At 40.0% G+C, this 22,460-nt stretch overlaps 1 protein-coding gene across 2 annotated transcripts in view; it reads left to right on the plus strand.

The window, feature by feature from the left end:
- The window catches only part of CIP2A (cellular inhibitor of PP2A), a 2,713,480-nt gene extending 2,691,816 nt beyond the window's left edge, over positions 1–21,664 (plus strand). For both annotated transcript variants that reach the window (XM_044071100.1, XM_044071101.1), the window contains one exon: positions 20,881–21,664. In XM_044071100.1, coding sequence (XP_043927035.1) covers positions 20,881–21,051 — 171 coding nt within the window. In that variant the 3' untranslated portion in view covers positions 21,052–21,664. The remainder of the gene's footprint in view (positions 1–20,880) is intronic.
- Positions 21,665–22,460: the final 796 nt, after the last annotated feature.

Genomic DNA, 22,460 nt, shown 5'->3' on the forward strand with positions numbered 1-22,460 from the left:
GTATTATTGTTTAAAATATATTCTAGTTATTTATTAAAATCATTAATGTTAAAAATTGTCATACCCCCTCCTTTGTCTGGATTTATAAATTTAATGTTTTTGTTTTCAACTAAACTTTTTAACATGTCTGATTCTTCTTTTGTTAGATTGTGTCTTTTGTTTTTTCTACCTAATGTATATACTGCACGAAAATCCAATTCACACAATCTTTCGAAAGTATCTAATGTTTGATGCAGTGGGGGGTTATAGGAACTAGAAATAAAAATGGTTTGGTTATCTGTTCAGTGTTGTGAAATAAAAAACTTAAATTTAATTTTCTTACAAACAGCTTTAAATCTATAATAGAGTGTACAATATTGATTCTTTTACTGGGAATGAAAGTTTGTCCACGTGACAATAAGTCACAAATGCTGTTATCAAATGGAAACTCAGAATAATTATAGACAGTAAAATCTTTAGTTGAATTCATATAAAGTACTGGTCCATAATTGACCAAAGTCTCGTTCTCTAATACCCTCTCCATTGTCCCTTGTTGTAATTGCTCCTCCCCCTGGAAAAAGTTCCTCGGCCGCAGGCCTGATTTTGAGGCCCCCAATTCTTTCTCTGATTCTGATTTTGGAAGGTCTGTTGACGTTGCATTAACCTTTCGGACCTTCTTAGAGGTGGAAAGGATTCTGTTCCTAAAAAATCAACATCATCTTCCAAATCACAGTCTTCACAATTTAAATAAGTATTGGTACTTTTTTCCTCATCTCGGACAAACAATTTGTTGCCCCATTGTTGAGAGGTGGGGGGTAAGGGATAAGCTATACCTTGTCCATAAGCTGCCAAATCACGGTCTAGCTTTTTAAGTTTTCTGTCCTTAATTATTTTCATTTTTCCATCTATAGATTTAAAAATATGTTTATAATCAAAATCATTAGTGGTAAAAGTTGGATTTTTTTTATCACTGCATCAATATCGTTTGCTTGTTTCATTAAATGTTCAATAGATTTTTTATTATCACAAGCAACCAAAGTCATATAGTCTATACCAAACTTATCAAACAGTTTAATAAGGTCTATGTGTAATAGTGAATTATTTTACCAGACCAGATGAAAATCTCCATACACGCAGACCTTTCGGAACTATGTTTTCGTAATACACTCTTGAAAATAGTTGTTATCCATCTGCAACTTTTTTTATTTTCAATAAAACATAGTCCAATTCAGCCAATGTATCGTTAAATGATCTTGGTGTACCTGTATCACTGTTCGATGAAACTGAAAAACTACTGTTGCTGGTTAACCATGTAGAAAAATCATTGCTGCTTCTTTTTGATACATTTGTAACCCCTGAAGTAGACTGCTGATCCGATAAACCAGCATCATTACAGTTCGACGAAGTGGAGAGCCTAGGATTAGACTCCCTCAAATTAGTCCCATTAACATCCACAAATGGATTGGAATGAAGAGAAATATTTGAACACTGCAACAGACCCCGTTGTTCAAGTCTGTCCATTCTGTCAGTTAACTTTTGAATCAACTGCGTCAAGCTTCCAAGTACATTTTCCGTTGCTGTTTCAGTCTCCGTCTCAGCTATATCCAATCGAAAAACTAAGACAATAAGAGTCACCACGAAACAAACAACCAAAACTGAAAAAGCAGGACTGGCTAAATGACGATTTTTCTTCAAAGGCACGAATAGACACAAAATAAGTAAACGTTGCAATAAAAACTACAAATCCAATCGGAAAGTCAATTCAGTAAGCGCTTTCGTTTGGCATTTGCCAAACTTTTTCAAACTTGTAAAAACATCACTTCCTGTTCCATAAATACTACATAATGATGACATAATGAATCTAATTAAAACTGGTTATAAGTTAGCTTAAAGCAGCAACGGAAAAGTATGATAAAATGTCCATTGTACTGAAATTATTGCTTTAAAACACATTCACACATAACAAATCAAGCAATGTTCAAACATACACACAATTTGTGGGAGCCTAATCCTAGGCTCTCCACTTCGTCGAACTGTAATGATGCTGGTTTATTGGATCAGCCGTCTACTTCAGGGGTTACAAATGTATCAAAAAGAAGAAGTGATGATTTTTCTACATGGTTAACCAGCAACAGTAGTTTTTCAGTTTCATCGAACAGTGATACAGGTACACCAAGATCATTTAACGATAAATTGGCTGAATTGGACTATGTTTTATTGAAAATAAAAAAGTTGCAGATGGATAACAACTATTTTCATGAGTGTATTAAGAAAAACATAGTTCTGAAAGGTCTGCGTGTGTGGAGATTTCCATCTGGTCTGGTAAAAAATTCACCATTACACATAGACCTTATTAAACTGTTTGATAAGTTTGGTATAGACTACATGACTTTGGTTGTTTGTGATAATAAACAATCTATTGAACATTTAATGAAACAAGCAAATGATATTGATGCAGTGGTAAAAAAAGGATCCAACTTTTACCACTAATGATTTTGATTATAAACGTATTTTTAAATCTATAGATGAAAAAATGAAAATAATTAAGGACAGAAAACTTAAAAAGCTAGACCTTGATTTGGTGGCTTATGGACAAAGGTATAGCTTATTCCCTACCCCCCACCTCTCAACAATGGGGCAACAAATTTTTTGTCCGAGATGAGGAAAAAAGTACCAATACCGATTTAAATTGTGAAGACTGTGATTTGGAAGATGATGCTGATTTTTTAGGAACAGAATCCTTTCCACCTCTAAGAAGGTCTGAAAGGTTAATGCAACGTCAACAGACCTTCCAAAATCAGAATCAGAGAAAGAATTGGGGGCCTCAAAATCAGGCCCGCGGCCGAGGAGCTTTTTCCAGGGGGAGGAGCAATTACAACAAGGGACAATGGAGAGGGTATTAGAGAACCAGACTTTGGTCAATTATGGACCGGTACTTTATATGAATTCAACTAAAGATTTTACTGTCTATAACAGCATTTGTGACTTATTGTCATGTGGACAAACTTTCATTCCCAGTAAAAGAATTAATATTGTACACTCTATTATAGATTTAAAGCTGTTTGTAAGAAAATTAAATTTAAGTTTTTTATTTCACAACACTGAACAGATAACCAAACCATTTTTTATGTCTAGTTCCAATAACCCCCCATTGCATTAAACATTAGACACTTTCGAAAGATTGTGTGAAATGGATTTTCGTGCAGTATATACATTAGGTACAAAAAACAAAAGACACAATCTAACAAAAGAAGAATCAGACATGTTAAAAAGTTTAATTGAAAACAAAGACATTAAATTTATAAAGCCAGACAAAGGAGGGGGTATGACAATTTTTAACATTAATGATTATAATAAAGAACTAGAATATATTTTAAACAATAATACATATAAAATGAGTTCCATTAATGAATTAAATGGGGCTTACAGGCGTATTAGAGGGGTTCTTTATGATTTATTTATTGATGGGGACATTAGTATAGATGAATTTAATTACATGAATGTTTGTCAGCCTAGGACTCCAACTATGTTTGGAGTCCCAAAAATTCATAAAGATTTGAAAAAAAACCCTTTTAGACCGATTATTGACGCCCAAGGCTCCGTTACCTATCCAATAGCTAAATTTATTGACAATAGTTTGAAAATACATTTTTATTCTGAAAAACATTTATTAAAAGACTCATGGGATTTTTTATCCATTATGGGGGCAATTCCCTATAATGACAATGATATTTTTTTAACCATTGACGTCAAAGATTTATATTCTGTTATTCCACCTGAAATAGGAATGGAATGGTTTAATTCATTTTTAGAAGAGAAAGGTTTAATACAAAATAAAATTAATTTATTTGATCAGCTTTTAAATATCGTACGAAATAATTTTATATTTTTTAATAATAAAATTTATCTACAAAATGAAGGTGTAGCCATGGGGTCCCCATGTGGGGGCCTCTATGCGAATATAGTTATGTATATATGAGAAAAATAATTTATTTTCAATTCTGTATATTATAATTGTTGTAAATTATATTTGCGTTTTTTAGATGATATTTTTATTTTATGGAGTGGAAGAAAAGAAAAAATGGATGAATTTCTATTATATATAAATTCAACAACTTATTTTTTAAAATTTACGGCTACAATAAATATAGATTCAATAGCTTTCTGTATGTGCTACTAGAAAAGGATTATTTAAATAAAAAATTTATATCAAAAATATTTCGCAAGAAGACAGATAGTAATAGCTTCTTGCATTTTAATATTTGCCATCCTTATAGTCAAAAACGAGCCATTCTAAAGGGCCAATTTGTTAGGGCTTCTAGAATGGTGAGCAATAGAGATGATTTTATTAGTGAATGCCTGAATTTATATGATATGTTTAAAAACAGAGGTTACCCAGAAAGGATGATAAATGAGGTGATGTCTGAAACAATAGTTAAGCATGATAATTTGCATTTCAAACCATTATTAAATTCAGCAACAGCAAGTACCCCAAATTTAATGAGTGGCACTAATACGACAAGGTCAATTAATTTAAATGAGACACTGGATTTGAATGAAGTCACTTCAAACAACACTACTATATCAAATACGTTAAAAAGTAAAAGCTTTTCAAGAAGTTTTATAACAACATACAGTTCTGACAGTGCTGCTATTTGCAACATTAAGAAAAATTGGCAACTTATAGTGACTGATCTGTTCTTACATGATTATTTTGCTAGTAGTCCATCCATAATATATAAAAGGTGTATTAATTTAAAACAAAGCCTGGAGAACAAATATATCAATAATAAACATGGGAGAACATTTAAGTGTGGTAGATGTAAATATTGCTCTTATGTATTTGAAACAAATGAAGTAAAAATTAATGGTATAATTATTCGATTGAAAGATAAAGCCAGTTGCACTAGTGAAAAGTTAGTTTATTGTGCTTTATGTTGCAACTGTATTATGTTTTATGTAGGAAAACAGACAGAAAGTTTAAGGAGCGTATTGTTGAACACATTAGAGCAATACGCGATAAAAATGAATTAAGTGCTCTGGCAAAACATATTAACACACACACACTACTCGTTCATTCAAATTTGTCGTGTTAGACACTTTAAAATGAATGCAAGGGGTGGACCTTGGCAACCAGTCTTGGAGAAGCTCGAATTAGAATGGCAAATAAGGCTTGATGCACAGAATTGGCCTGGTATGAATAGTAATAGTTCGATAGCCAGCATTTTAAAATTAAAATCGTTAGAAAGATAATGGAATATTATTTATATGACATACGATGTTTTAAATAGGATACAATATATTTTATATATTTTATTATGCTAGGTTATATATAACACTTTAGTTCATATATATATATATATATATATATATATATATATATATATATATATATATATATATATATATTCAAAGTTTTAAGTGGACACATTTATATAATAATGTTATAGAGTTGTAACTGTTGTCTATATTTCATTTGTTAATTTTATTTAGAACATTAATTTATGTTGCTTACAGCATACTGATTGAACGGACATCATTTATGCTGATTTAGATTTTATGTCATATTTTTGTAGGTAATATACTGCACATAATGTTAGATGTATTTTTAAAAAAGTGTTATATGGGACACATATTACATCGCAAATATCAATTAAAAATGCAAAGATTGCATCCTAAAGAGGAAATTTATAGTAGGATTTGTTTCCTGCATTTTCATAGGTAATGGATGTTCATCGTGCATACAGCTGCAGTTATTACAGATGGGTTATCCTGCCGTCAGGCGGGTCCTCGGTCGGCCGAATTCCAAAGTCTAGGTCCGGCGTCAGTTGTCGTCGCTCCTTCCCTGACGTCAGTGCGGCAGGGGTATAAAAGAGGCAGCTGACGCCATTTTCTCCAGTCTTTCTTGCCGCGCGGTGCCCGAAACAGAAGCAGTTCACAAGTGCCGGTCGGCCAGCTCCTGAGATTTACGAAAGTGTTTCAGCCGAAGACTACTTTAAAGCTAAGTACCCCGTTGGGGAAACTTTTCTTGCCTCAGACTGATGTCAGACAAAGTTAATAATTGCATTTCTTGTGGGAAGCAAATACCGCATAAGGATTTCCACTCTTTCTGTATACCTTGCTTAGGGCCAGACCACAACGTCTCGGCCTGCCGTTTTTGTGCTAGGTTCAACAAGTGCACTATTAAGCGTCGGGCGGAGTTCACCCTTCATTATTTTGGCAAAAAATTTAATTATATCATGTCGTCGGATACTCCGACACCAGTTTTAAGCAAAAGATGCAAAGACAAGGACCGACATCCGAGGTCTGCACCGAGTACTGAGACCACGCTTAGGCCGACTACCGGTTCTCCGGTTCTCAGCGAGGCGCCTACGTAGCCCCTGACTACCGATGAAACTATTTTACCGGTGACTTCAGTACCCGAGGTCGTAGGCTCCTCGGTCTCCATTCCCACTGCAGATACCGACGCCACTCTTGGCGGGGAAACTGAAAATTTCGTCAGGCCTGCCATTTCTGAAGGTGTCTTCAGACCTTCCACCTTCTCTATTAAATCCTTCACTAAATCTAAAGCTGCCATGAAAACTAAAAACAGGGTCCTCAGACCTCCTCTCAAGGCCCCATGCCTAAAAAGCAGATGCTTAAAATGGCTGAGGATTTGATAACTCATCAGGGTTTCTCAACCCCCCTCTGACAAAAGACCCAGATTGGAGGAAGACTACCCTTCCTCAGACCAGGCTTCTATTACCTCAGACCATTCTGAGGACCAGGATTATGCCTATTCCCCTTTCGAAGACTCTGATGCTGAGGAGTCTATTCCCTCAGTCCCCCCCCCCCCCCCGAGGGACTACTCTTTTGGGGAAACCCTGCATACATTGAGGGAACACTTCCACTGGGAAGGCCAAGATTACTCAGATTCCAAGAAAAGGCTCAGGGAATTTCTTATGCTCCCCCAGCATAGGCCCCTGGCTATCCCTCCTGTTTTAGATATTTTGGATGATGTGTATGCAGAAGCCAGCCTTAATCCAGATTCTTTACCTCCAGCCCCTGTTAAACCAGACAGGTATTACCGGGTTCCTGATTCCCACCAGTTTCTTTATAAAAGCCATACTGCTGACCCAGAAACAATTTCACAGGGTCCCAAGGGAATAAAGGCCTCTACTGCTAAAAAACTTTTACCTTCAGGGAGAGATTCCAGAGCATTAGAAAGGTGGGGGAAAATGGTGTATGCATCTGCCACTTTAACCATGAGGGCATTAAACTGTCAATTTCATATGTTAAAGTGCCAACAGTGTTTGTTATCTCAGCTGAAAAGCAAAATGACACAAACAGAACAACCAGATTTGAAAGAGTTGCAGGATTTGTTGCATGGAGCAGAACAAGTGGGTAAACATACCTTGCAGTGTGGTTTTGATACTTTAGAGGCCTCATGTAGAGCTGCTATCACGGGATCTGTTATACGTAGACATGCTTGGCTCAAAGAGCAAACCTTACCAGATCATGTCAAAGCAAAGTTATTAGATCCACCACTTCAAAAAGATGTATTGTTTGGTGTTAAAGCTGAGGAGGTACTAAAGAAAATGGAGGAAAAAGCGAAATCTATGCAAACAGTGAAAGATTTCTTGCAGGTACAACCTCCACGCTTCACCAGAAACTGGCCTTCAGAAAATTGGTCCTTTCCAGCCACGGACAGACCTCAAAGGGGCAGATACAGCCGCCCAAGGGGTAGAGGACAACCTCAAGGATCTTACAGAGCTAGACAGTGGCAAGCACCAACCCCAAGAGGTGGAGAAGATAGTTCACAGTCATTTAGAAAACAGACACAATGACTTCCCCCTATGCCTGCCAAACAAAGCTTTAATGGCAGCACCTTTGGGTGGAAAACTGGCATTATTTTCAAAAAACTGGCACATTGTTACAAAAGACAAATGGATTCTGGACATTATAGACAGAGGCTACAGGTTCCACTTTCACACCCTTCCAAAATGAGAGGCTTGCCAAACCTGCCACAAAATCAAAGGGCAGAGGCACAAAGACAAATTTCCACTCTCATGGATATGAAAGCGATTCAAGAGGTACCTGCAAAAGAACAAGGTCAAGGTTTTTATTCCAGACTATTCCTGGTACCAAGGAAAGACAAAGATTGGAGACCCATCTTAGACCTATCCATCCTAAACACATATCTACAGGTGCCAAAATTCAAGATGCCCACATTACAGCAGCTTCTTCCCATGCTGGGCAAGGAGTCTTGGCTGGTAACATTGGACCTCAAGGAGGCATACCTGCATGTCCCTATCAGACAAGATTGCAGAAGATACCTCAGATTTCTTGCAGGTTCAACCCATTACCAATTCTCTGCATTGCCCTTTGGCTTATCTACTGCATCCAGAGTGTTTACGAAATGCCTGGCATCAGTAATTGCCTTCTGCAGACAACAAGGAATACAAATCTACCCATATCTGGACGACTGCCTGATCCAAGCGGACAACAAGGACATTATATTGCAGCATCTGGCATTTGTAATAAAACTGTTAAACTACCTGGGATACACAGTGAACAAAAATAAATCAAAACTAATACCTTCTCAACAGATAATTTTCCTGGGTGCCAGCTTATATACAACCACCCAGATGGCCTACCTCACGCCCGACAAACAAGGGCAACTGTCTCAATACTTGAACTAAATGGCAACTTTCACCAGACTAACTGCAAGGAAAGTCCTGCAGGCTCTGGGATTCATGGCATCTTGCATCCTACTAATACCATGTGCAAAGCTGCATATGAGGAAACTACAATGGTACCTAAAAAACTTATTGTTTCAACACAGCCACAGCTTGGAAACAGTTATACCACTCATTCCATGCCTTCAAAAGGAATTTTTGTGGTGGGCTCAAGCATGCCAAAGAAACACAGGTCTCCCTTTCTGTGTACCTCAAGCAACTCAAATCATCACAACGGATGCCTCAGACTACGCCTGCGGAGCACACATGGCAGATCAGTGTATTCAGGGAAAATGGTCCCAAAAAGAGAAGCACCTACACATCAACCAAAAGGAGATGCTAGCCGTGCAAAATGCTCTTATGACCTTCAAAGACCTACTGCATCCAGGCCAGCTATTGATAAGGACAGACAACACCACAGTCATGTGGTACATAAACCAACAGGGCGGAACTCATTCATACCCCCTGTGCAGGCAAGCCATGACCCTATGGAACACATCACTGGAATTGCAAATTCAACTACAGGCACAATTCCTGCCAGGGAAGGAAAACACACTGGCGGACAACTTAAGCAGAAATATGACAGACCCACACGAATGGAAGTTGCATCCTCAGGTTTTCTCAAAGATAACTCAGGCATGGGGATAGCCAGACATAGATCTATTTGCTACCCACAGAAATTACCAGTTGGAGAAATTTTGTTCAAGGACCTATCATCCACAGGCCTGGAAAGTGGACGCACTCTCTTTCAATTGGACAACATTGACAGTCTATGCCTTCCCGCCTCTTCCTCTACTGACCAAAGTTGTATTAAAAGCCAGAGCAGAGAGGCCACAAATGATTCTCATTGCTCCAGACTGGCCACGACAACACTGGTATCCTCTCCTAAAGAGCCTGACACACTCCCCACCATGGATCCTACCTCTAGTCCCTCTTCTGTTGTCCCAGCACAACTACAAAACCCTTCACAGCCAGCTCAAAACCCTAAATCTAGCTGCATGGAGAAAACCTTAATTTCCCAACAGACTCTCCTCTCCAAGGAGGTGCAGGATGTCATCTTGGAGGCCAGAAGACCCTCTACTAGAAAAGCCTACTCCGCCAAATGGAAACAATTTTGTTCCTGGAATCAAGAAAAGGGCCAGAATCCTTGGGTAATAAATATACCTCAAATTTTACAGTACCTAGCTGAGATGTTAAACAGTGGCCTTTCCTTCTCCTCCATCAAGATCCACGCTTCAGCCATTTCTGCACAATACAATATAGATCCTCCTTTATTCTCACATCCTCTATTAAGGCAGTTCCTCAGAGGGGCAAAAAATATAAAACCCCCACGGAAACCAGCAGTCCCAGCTTGGGACCTCAACTTCGTATTGGAAAAGCTGACCCTGCCTCCCTTTGAGCCGGCTTCTTCAACAGAGCTACAATACTTGTCATGGAAAACAGCCTTCCTTCTGGCTATTACCTCAGCACGCAGAGTTTCGGAACTACAGGCCCTCATGGTTGTGCAACCATTCATCATTTTCCATCAGGACAGAGTTTCCTTACGAACCAACCCTACCTTCATGCCAAAGGTAGTATCCAGTGTAGCTTTGAATCAGACTATTCATTTACCTACCTTTTATCCAAATCCACAGAACAAAGGGGAGAGACTACTACATTCCTTGGACATTCACAGACAACTTCGTTATTACTTGGACAGAACAAAGCCATTCAGGAAATCTGAGCAGCTCTTTGTATCCTATGCTACAGGTGCTCAAGGAAAGGCCATTTCCAAACAGACAATTTCAAAATGGATAGTCCACTGCATACGCTTTTGTTATTCATTTCATGGAAAATCTGTGCCTGTATACATTAGATCCCACTCCACCAGGGCTACAGCTACCTCTGCAGCTTTCCTCAGGGGGGTCCCTACCAAGGACATTTTGGAAGCAGCTACTTGGAGTTCAGTGCACACTTTCTCCAAGCACTACCACCTTCCACTTTACTCAAAATCTAGAGCGGGCTTTGCCACAGCAGTCCTACAGGGCATCCTCGCCCCTCCTAGTTCCACTTAGTGCCTACTACCCTTACTTAGCTTTGGGATTCTATCCATCTGTAATGACTGCAGCTGTATGCACGATGAACATAGTACAGTTTTGTACCTACCATAAATGTAGATGTTCGAGTGCTCATACAGCTGCAGTCCAGGTTACCCTCCCACCATCCCCTCTTAGGACAGGCCTTATGACAAACACCTTTATCATACAACCTATTTGGGGTATTCTTTTATGGTGTATTTGCTTGCAACTACTGTTTTTGATTTATCTACATTGCATGTTTGCATAATATTATGTTTTGCCTTCCTTCTGGGGGCACCTGACATCTGGGGCAAGAAAAACTGAAGAAAATGGCATCGGCTGCCTCTTTTATACCCCTGCTGCACTGACGTCAGGGAAGAAGCGACGACAACTGACGCCGGACCTAGACTTTGGAATTCGGCCGACCGAGGGCCCGCCTGACGGCAGGATAACCCATCTGTAATGACTGCAGCTGTATGAGCACTCAAACATCTACATTTATGGTAGGTACAAAACTGTACTTTGCACCCACTATTTTAATTTAATTATAATATATAATCTTAGATTTTAATTTTATTATTATTATATCTTTTACTAGCTGAATTGTGTGTATGTTTGAACATTGCTTGATCTGTTATGTGTGAATGTGTTTTAAAGCAATAATTTCAGTACAATGGACATTTTATCATACTTTTCCGTTGCTGCTTTAAGCTAACTTATAACCAGTTTTAATTAGATTCATTATGTCATCATTATGTAGTATTTATGGAACAGGAAGTGATGTTTTCGCAGGTTTGAAAAAGTTTGGCAAATGCCAAACGAAAGCGCTTACTGAATTGACTTTCCGATTGGATTTGTAGTTTTTATTGCAACGTTTACTTATTTTGTGTCTATTCGTGCCTTTGAAGTAAAATCGTCTTTTAGCCAGTCCTGCTTTTTGAGTTTTGGTTTTTCTGACATCCTGAAGTTTCTTAAGCAGAGGGGGAACTGGTCTGCCCTCAACCCTTCTGAGGACGAGTCGGTGTACCTGGATGCGTTTGGTTCTCGCCCTTCCACCTCCTGGGTGTCTCCGTCTTTCGACCCACTCATGGAGGTGGCGGCTCGAAAGGCGTGGACGGCTCCGGATACTATGGAACTCACTCCCCGGAGGCCTACAAAATTTATTACAGCCCCTTCTGACAAGCAGTTTCTAACTAAAGGCGTCCCTGTTGATGCCATGGTGGTGGCGGCGGCCACTAAGAAGGAGTTGGCTGACCCTTCAGTACCTGTCCATCCTCCTAATAAGGAATCTAGGACTATGGACAGGTATGGTAAGCGGATGTTTTCTTCAGCGACCTTTGCCATGCGGTCACTGAATTATTTGTGCCATTTCACCCGTCTTCAAAGAGATCTTCTCAAAGAACTGAGTGATACCTTACAGGACCCATCAGCTGCGGGGTCTCAGGAAAAGATAAACTCCCAGCTGGTGACCCTAAACTCAATTGTCAACTCCTCCATGCGGCGCATTTCTTATGCAGCCAATGGGGCGAGTAGGGCTGCAGGCACAGGCGTTGCTCTAAGGAGACACGCCTGGATGCGGCTTTATAACTTTGCTGACCCCTTCAAGGCATCGTTCACTAACACCCCTTTTGATGGTTCTGCCTTGTTTGGACCTCAAGTGAAGGATACATACATTGACCAGGTGTGAGCAGGAAGGCAAGACTCTCTCTGCCGTGGGAGTCTGTTTTTCCACCCCTTCTAGACCATACCCTAAGGGTCAGAAAGGTGGCAAAATGTGGTTCCGCAAACCTCAGGGAGTACTGCCTGACGCATGTGGTGAGCTTCCCTCCAGAGGCAGAGGAGGGAACAATAATAAATGCCGCCCGAGGGGCAGGGGGGGTTCTGCAGAATCAGGGTAGCAGAGAATCCTTCTCTGACAAACCCTTCCAGCACCCCTGAGGAACTGTTCGACTGTCCACCTTCAGAGGCAGTCGAGGGAAGACTATCACTGTACCCAGAAGCCTGGCATTTCCTCACGCAAGACAAATGGGTATGGTCAATCATATCCGAGGGTTACAGAATTCCCTTTATTCACACCCCACAACAGCCAAAAGGGTCCCTTCCAGACGTTCCACCCGGTCTGAGGGATCAAGCAGCACTAGAAATTTCAAAGCTGCTAAGAAAAACAACCATCCAGCCAGTCCCAGCAGACCAGCAAGGATCCAGAATTTACTCCAAGTTCTTTTTGGTACCAAAAAAGACAGGGGACTGGAGACCTATTTTGGATCTCAGCAGGCTGAACAAGTCTGTTCAAAGAACGAAATTCTGGATGATCACGCTACAGTCTATTCTACCCTTTCTGGGTCGGGACAATTGGATGTGCTCTGTATACCTTCAGGATGCGTACTACCATATCAAAATGAACAGGCGCTCCAGAAGGTTTCTCTGCTTCCGGCTGGGAACCAGTCACTACCAATTCATAGCCCTGCCCTTTGGCCTCACCGCAGCCCCCAGGGTGTTTACCAAATGCATAGCAGTGGTTGCGGCTCACCTGAGACAATAAGGATTCCAGGTGTTTCCATATTAAGACGACTGGCTCCTTACTGCCACCACCAGGCGTCAGCTACTCCAGTCCAGAGATTATACTGTCCAAACTTGCAACGAGCTAGGTATCTCTATAAACTTTGAAAAGTCTGCCTTGTCGCCTTGTCAGTCCTATTACCTTCGTAGGCGCCGTTTTAAACACTGTGGAGCTGTCAGCAAAACTGCCTGTACAAAGAGTTTCAGACATTCGCGATCATGTTCAGATCCTACTACAGGAGAGCAGGGTCCAAGCCAGATTCGTACTAAAAACCCTAGGCCTCATGGCAGCAGCAATCACATTACTCCCCCTAGCTCGCTTTCACATGCGGATCCTGCAGTGGATGCTTTTTTCCCAGTGGTCCTTTCAACAGCTTCCAATGTCACACAGCATTCTAATCACTCAGTCATGCAAAAGGCACCTTTCTTGGAGGATAGTCTCCCCTCAGGTACTCCGGGGCAGACCTTTTGTCCTTCCTCCTCCTGTTGTCACTGTGACAACGGATGCCTCCCTGATCGTGTGTGTGGGGGGGGCATTTTCATGGCAGGACAGTCCAGGGCACATGGCAACCCTTCGAATGCCACCTGCACATAAATGTCTTGGAGATGAAAGCGGTACTTTTAGCGTTGCAGGCCCTTCAAAACTCTCTACCCTCCGGGACCATTGCAATTCAGACAGACAATATGTCTGTTGTGTGGTACATCAACAAGCAGGGCAGAATCAGATCCTACCCCCTATGTCTGGAAGCACTCAGACGTTGGCAGTGGGCGATCTCTTCTCAATGGTTTCTGGTAGCAACGCGTATTCCCGGGAAGTCCAACGTCTTAGCGGACAGACTGAGCAGAGCCATTCTCATGCCTCACGAGTGGTCTCTCAACCATCTAGTAGCGGAAAGAATTTTCAGAAGGTGGGGTCATCCTTACTGCGACCTTTTCGCAACCCCTCAAAACAGCAAGTGTCAAGACTTCTTCACCCTCTTCCCTCTCCCAGGTCTCCCTCCCAGAGACGCTGTAGTCCACGATTGGCCCCGGGGTCTTCTGTATGCTTTTCCCCCCTTTCCCTTAATTACTCACTCCAGAAAGCAACTGCCTTGAGATCCAGAATGATCCTTATTGCCCCTTACTGGCCTCGACATTTTTGGTTTCCGTTCCTGCAACGTCATCTACTAGAACAACCCTGGCATCTGGACCCAGTGCCAGATCTTCTGACCCATCAATCGTGCGGGCCGCATCAATCCCTTCGATCTCTCAACCTCACAGCTTGGTTGCTCCACTTCCAACCCTAGCCAGGCTTCCCTTAATCTGTCAGTCAGTTCGGGACATCATCTTCGCTTCTCACAAGTCTACTACCAGAAAGACTTATGCTAGCAAATGGAAGCGTTTCTCTGTTTGGGCAGGGGAAAAACAAGTGGACCCTTTTACAGCTCCTGTCCAAACAGTTCTAGAGTTTTTGGCAGAACTTTTTCAAATGGGTTCTTCCTCAGCCACCATCAGAGTTCAGCTGGCAGCTATTGCAAATTTCCACGTTGGCTTGTCAGAGACCAGCATTATGTCCCACAAGCTTTACAAAGCCTTTCTAAAAGGAACCCTCTTACTTAGGCCCCCACCGTGGGACCTAAATTTGGTACTGTTGTCTTTAATTCTCCCTCCTTTTGAGCCGGCGGCTTCCTATTCCTTAAAGTTGCTCTCGTGGAAAACTCTCTTCTTAGTAGCTATCACTTCAGTGAGAAGGGTGTCGGAACTTCAAGCCCTTTGTGTTCGCCCTCCTTACCTTGTTTTTCACAAAGACAGAGTGTCACTTAGGACGAATCCATCATTTTTACCCAAAATACTCTCTGAAAAAAATCTGAATCAGACCATCGATCTTCCTGTCTTCTTCCCAAAGTATACCAATACAGCTGAACGAAAGTTACATTATTTGGATGTTCACCGTCAATTACGTTTCTATCTGGATAGAACTAAGCAGATGAGGAAATCAGACCAGCTCTTCCTGTCTTACGCGGAAGGGAAGCAAGGCCGACCAGTTTCCAAACTTACCTTGTCTATGTGGTTGAACTCTGTTATCATGTTGATTTACCAATTGAGGCATAAGGAGCTCCCTACTAAGCCTAGAGCTCATTCAACCAGAGCATTAGCTTCTTCAGTAACCTTTCAGGCAAAATTGCCAATGGATTCCATTTATGCAGCGGCCACATGGGCCTCTAATCATACCTTCATTTCTCATTACAAGCTGGACATGGCCTCCAGAAGTCGGGCTGATTTTGGTTCCACTGTACTCAAGAGTCTGTTCCATTGAGCCACCCAGGACTAAGGTGCTAGGGACGCTGTCCCATCCAGCAAGAATGAAGGCGAGATTGACAACTTAACATTGAGAAGTTATGTACTTACCATAACGTTCCATGTTAGTTGTCTTCTTCTCGCCTTCTTTCTTGTGTCCCACCCTCCATCCCCCTAGCCTGGAAAGACCGAGAGTATCTTGTGAGATGTTTTTTGTCACCAGAGTTGTCTCCTCAGCTAGCTCTCTTGCTCCTTTTTAGTAACTTTTGTAAGAGATATATATATAAGAGCTTATATACATATTTAGATAAATATATTCTCTGTTGTGGTGGGGACATGTATGTCCATAGTGTTAGCTATCAAACGAGATCTGGGTATATGACGCCTAGCATTATGGGACATAGTATTGCCTCGAGCCGGTAAAAATAGCTCTCGAGCTCTAGTAATAGGCCGAGTCGGAGCCGAGGTTCGGCTCCGAATGCATCCAGCAAGAAAGAAGGCGAGAAGAAGACAAGTAACATTGAATGTTATGGGTAAGTACATAACTTCTCATTTTGGGTTGTCCCCCTTATTTTATAACAGCCCTATACCCCCGCACCCACACATTTATCATACTTGGTATATGTATAATTTTTCTCTTTCTATTTTTAACGCATTATTACAATCCCAGCCACCAGTCCATAAACTCCTTTTGTCATAAACATTTACAATGTCCAGTACTTCTTTACATAAAGTTATTAAATGTCCTTTCAAAGTCTCTTTTTTACCTCTGTTTGAAATTGTACATGAATTTTCTTTTTTTTTTGTTTCCCTGTTAAACCCTTTTGCCACTTAAAGATTCCATGGGTTACAGTTATTTTTATCCATACTGTCCAAGAAAATTTTCCATTAAAAAAAATTCTCAAATATAATGTCACAAAATGTCTTTCTTAATAAGAATAAATGTTATTACCTCATGTGCTTTTACACCCTAAGGAACTATTAAATTGCCTTACACTGCATACCTGTCCATTTCTTTCTTGTCTTTACTTGGAATCTTTACCACATACTTCCATTTTTCATTTTCTTGTCTTTGTTTCTGCTACTCCCCTTCTGCCTTCTTTTACTTTCTCTGTGTATGTTTTCTTTTCCATCTCATCACTAGTCCTCAGGATTTTCTCTGCATCATCCTTTTGTATTTTCTCCATAATGTTCCCCAGGAAACATCTCCTTCATTTTATGTCTCACTTTGCTTCACCATTTCTTTGACTAAATCATCCTGCAGCCCTCCCAACCTGAGGGTTGTAATTATGCATCCATTATTTGCTGATTCATCTCCATTAAATACACTTCTTTGAAACATCTCTTCAGAATCCTGCACACATTCTCTTGTCTCAATTTTTGCTTTCTGCTGTGCTTCTCTCACCTCTCCTCATCTGCTTCCCTGTTTCTCCAGACTGGCTCTGAACCTCGAACTGAAACAGGCAGTGCTCCTGCAAAATGGGTCCCACGCACTGCAAAGACAAATTTGGGAACTTCACCAGTGCCCTGGCCAAATTTCCTCCTAGTAGTGTAAATTCCACCTAGGATTTCCCCGTAAAAGAGGCTACTAGACTAGTGGGTCTAACCCGGTTAACAAAGGAAAAATAAAAAAAGATAAAATAAATAGTTGAACTCCAATGCGGCTCTGGTGGTTTTCATCCTTAGACCTTTAACAAGATCAGGTTATGGGCTTACATTTCGAACTGAACTGTAATTAGTCAAAAGGAGTCCCCACCATCGGACCTCATAGGAAATGTATTCTTCTTCCTTGAGACCTGAGCTATGGTCTTGAAAAATTAACCCTATGCCCTTTGATCCTGCTTTTTCTGATTTCTTAAAGATTTTCACTTGAAAGACATAACCTTTCAATCCAGCAACAAAAATAGCATTTAGTATATGCTTTCAAGATTACTGTGCAGTCCCATACACCTGTTCATAGCCTTCTGTTGTCATACATATTCAACAAATTAATGACATCATGACATATTCCTTTTAAATATTTTAGTAAAGTCTGTTTATTAATGTCCATTCTAAATTGTATGTTTACACTGTTTTTGTCTCTCTATTTTGAGATGTTATGACAATTATGGCATGGAAATGTATTACTGCTTTCCTATATCTATTTATCAACTTTTCAAGCTCAACCCAGTCTCAAAAATAATTTCATAAAAAAGCTACTCTTCTGATTGAAATGAATGCTTTTACCTCTGGAGGAGTAATTTCTAAAGGCACTATTACCTTGTCCCAAGTCTCATGTCTGTCCAGTGGTTTATTCTCCTTAACTTGAATTTTTGCCATATATCATTTACCCACAGTTTCTTTTAAAACTCATTTCCTGCCATCTCTAGTCATTGCATCATCCTCATAAGTCTTATTTTTCCTCTTTCTTTCTCCTATGACTTTTGATCTGATCGCATTCTCCTCCTGATCAATTCTGCTAATAATCTCAGCATATGATACTGCTGTTCCACACACTGGTTCCACCTGACATAAGTCTTTCAGTTCATCATCTCACAACCCACCCAACAAGGGGGTTGTATTAACACATCCATCTAGCAAGGCGATTCCTCTGCTTCGATCATTCCAATGGTTACAAACAAATTCTTCTGGGACATGACTTCTGAATCTATACCATTTCCTTTTCATCATCTCGCGACCCACCCAACTAGGTGGTTGTAATAACACATCAATCTAGCAAGGCGATTCCTCTCCTACTGTCATTCCACTGGTCTCAAACAAATTCTTCCGAGACGTAACTTCTGAATCTACACCATTTGCTTTTCCTCCATCAAACAAACTTTCTCCATGACCCATCATGCACACACTCCTGCCAGACGCCACTGCAATAGGAAGAGGAGATGTGTACTGTCACTTGCTTCCTGACGTCCTGGCCAAATTTCCTCGCAACCCACCCAACTAGGTGGTTGTAATAACACATCAGTCTAGCAAGGCGATTCCTCTCCTACTGTCATTCCACTGGTCTCAAACAAATTCTTCCGAGACGTAACTTCTGAATCTACACCATTTGCTTTTCCTCCATCAAACAAACTTTTTCCATGACCCATCATGCACACACTCCTGCCAGACGCCACTGCAATAGGAAGAGGAGATGTGTACTGTCACTTGCTTCCTGATGTCCTGGCCAAATTTCCTCTAGTAGTATAAACACCACCTCTGACCTCACCAGAAAAGAGGCACATAGCCTAGTGGGACTAAGCAGGCTAACAAAATGTGGGATAGTTGAATAAATGGATAGACATAAAAGAAAAGTGGGGCTATTCATGATCTGGCTCTCCTTATGGAATAAACCAGACCTGTTCTTCTACATCTTCCTAAAAGAAAAAAAAAGTATGTCGTTTCTTTATAAACTGTAGCAAACTGCTTGTAGCAGCTACTACAATTTATGCCATGGACAGAACACTAATGCGCTTCTGTTTAGACCACGAATGTAATAACGTTTTTTATTTCTGGTAGCCGGTAATGCATTTAGTAGTGATCGTGATGTACCAATTGTACCTCCTATCACTTTGTGCCTGTGTGGCTGCACCTTTGTGCCCCACCCTAGATAGGATTCTGATTCCCCAGCATGGTCAGTACTAGCTACAATTTTGATTACAAAACTATAATACTTAAGGAATATATAGCTTGGTTGGTTGCTTTGTATTTGTTACCACTTGTCCATTTTAATTGTGGCGTATAGCATCAACTCTTCACATCAGAGATAAGATGAAATATTAGTGGATGTACGTAGTCATTGACAAGAGTTAAATTGCTTGTTTAAATCCTAACCTAAAAAGATAGGACTACAGCCCATAAGCTATAACCTATTAACTATGAATAGGATTAGATATGCAGAACAGGTGTGAAAGTTGAGACCGGTCCCATAGTATGGTGGCCAGAAATTCTAGGTTTACATTTATGACCTCATGTTAAATGAATGAAGTACACGTTAAAGCATATAAATATAACATTTCATGTAAACTAGAGTTAGATCTGATGAAGCCCATTTAAGGGCAAAAGTGCTCATTTATTTAATGTCTTTTTTTTCAGTAAGTATTGATTTTTAAACAAATTATAACTGTTTGATTACTTTGAAATCTCAGCTGAGCTGGTCTGCAGTTTGTGGTTCTTTTTTTCCTGAATCTACGGATCTTATTCTGCTGTATTATTATTCATGGGGTCTAACATAACTGTCAATAAATGATCCTCAAGGGTGTGCTCCCTCTCTTGTGAAAGGAAGTCCCAGCATGGTAAAGTGCTATAGAGGAAGGCAGACACTGAGATCTTTGTTGACTGAGACTTAGCTGTCATATTTGAGTATTCTTTCTTGCAGGTGAACCCAGGTGTCCACCAAGATGTGGTGGATCCAGAGTTTCCCGGCTTTAGCGACTGGTGTTACTTTTGGCATTTGTGTTGTGGTGCCATTGTGGACATTTGTATTTTTGTCATTTAGGTACAAGTTTACATCTTTACCGAGTATTATGACTTAGAACATGATTCCAGTAGTTAAGCCATCGGTGCCTTTGTACTTCGGGGTTCAGCCTTCTTTGCCCTTGTCAGTAGCCCCTTCTTCTCTTTCACCCTGGTGATATGATTAAATTTCATTGTTTGAAATTCTTCCCATCAGGACCCCCTCAAAAAGTTTTGAAATCAGATGTAACAGATATTTACTCACCATTCAGATGAAATATTTGTAAGCATCCTTTATGGGGTAAGTATTTATCGTCTGCTGTTTTGCTATGCCTGTTCATCCAGCTGCCATAGATTCAACTTCCTATAAATCGGGCGTGTATATAATTTGTTATACTGTATGTTACAAGTTTTTTTTGCATCATGTTTTACAAGTTTTACTTTTTCATTGGATGGGGGTCAAGCTGAGGAGTGTGGGGACTGGGCTTGCATTTTAGCAGAAACATGACTTTCAGGTGGGCATCAGTTGAAGGCAGGTGTCTCAGAATGTAGGAATGAGGGTGAAATTTTGCCAGATTGGAGGTAGTAGACAAAAATTTAACAGTTGTGTAACACAGATGTCTTCCATAAAGAATTAGCTAATATATATGTTTTAAATATACATTATTTTTTTATGACAGACTGTTGCACTGTGAATTGCCAAGTAGCAGTTTTGCCAGAATCAGTTTTGTAGGTTATGTATCAGGAGATGCACTATTCAAGGTCTGCTGCTGTGATAAATTCTATGTTACATAAACTCTTTGACTGGCAATGTCCTTAGCATCAGCATTAAACTGATAAAAGAAACTGATTTTTTACAGGCTTCTTCTTTGGAAGTTCAGAAGACTCAGTTGGAAGCTCGTTTGGAAGAAAAAGAAACCATTCTAAAATCCCAGCAAGAGGAACTAGCGAAACACTCCAATATGATTGCCATGATTCACAGCCTTAGCAGTGGCAAACTGAGAGCAGATACTGTAAATCTTAGTCTGTAAACCCAGTGTAGTTATATGTTTCAGTATGTGTATTTATTCTAGATTTTATAGAAAACTTTCTAAATGTCACAATGGTTTTGTTCAGGTATCAACTACAGGCAGAAATTAATATACAGTGTAAACTCTCAAATACTTTTAGGTTCTCCTTTGATAGTAAGCATTAATAAACACGATTGCAGGTTTGTATTGAAAGAGGCAGCTGCCCTCTACCACTGTAAAACTGTATGTTATTGCTTTATTTCATGTTGCAAGAAGTTTAATTGGCTGCAAAAGGGTACCTTTAGAAATGTAAGGTCCAGCTGTTTTAAAACATTTGATCAGTATATTTAGAAGCATCATAAGTTATTTTACTGTGCTGTTTAAATGCATACCACATTTGCATTCCTTTAAAATCTTCATAGCTGAGCAAGTCTTTAATAACAATTGAACTTAATTCTGTGCTCCACGAAGATAAAACAACATGCTGCTTAAATAATTAAAATTGTGATTTACTACTAGGATGTAAGATAGTCATCCTCGTGTCCATGAATTTACAAAAATGAATGCTGTTCTGTATGTAATGTATGTAATACTAAATGTATGAGTGAATTTTCAGTAAAACTTTTAATATGTGTTCATTTGTTTTCTTTCATAGTGCCAAAAAGAGAGCTTGGTTTTATATAAGGCCTCTTAGAGGCCAATGTATGTGAGACTTGTCAGTGCGGCAGCCCAATCATCTATGGAAATATTGGGGCATAGAACCCTGTAGGTAGCACAATATTGAATCATAGCTTGATTGTCCTTAATAAATAGAAAATTGCATATTTTTTCATAATTTATGGTGCTTTGCATGTTACTGATCAGTACAGTTTCACATATGCGCTGAAAGGAACACCTGCAGCCAAGGATCTTACAAAGGAAATTCATACAATATATAGGTATCTGTTTTTTGAAGATATGCCTAGTCATAAGAAGAGCTAAACCAATGGGTAAAAAGAGCTCACAGACAAACCACTTTGTAAAAACTCCAAGAAAGTCTCAATGCAAGAGGTTAAGGGTGTTACACAGTGAAAACTTAAGCTTTCCTGGATCTTTTTTGGAGTTTTTACAGAGTCGTTATAAGAAGAAATATTATTCTGCATGTGATGCAGACACAGTTTTTACGTATCCTTCCTTTCTTCCACTTGCTCATGCTTTTGTGTACCCACTTTTTTCTATCTTTTCTCAACCCCTACTTTCGTCCAAAAAGGTGTCCCCAGTGCTCTGCATCCTTTGCTGGGCTTTTGTAGCTGGGGCCAGCGATGGTCCTTAGGATGTTCTGGGGGGCATGCTGTGCATACCTCTCAACTGTACAGATTTTCACAGAATGTCCAGATTTTTGCTTCATATTTTTGCTCCGTTTTTCATAAAATTGTGGTTTTCTGGCAAAT

Source organism: Protopterus annectens, chromosome 5.part0 (assembly GCF_019279795.1).
Source record: "Protopterus annectens isolate FY-2018-M chromosome 5.part0, PAN1.0, whole genome shotgun sequence".
In the NCBI taxonomy this organism is placed as follows: domain Eukaryota; kingdom Metazoa; phylum Chordata; order Ceratodontiformes; family Protopteridae; genus Protopterus; species Protopterus annectens.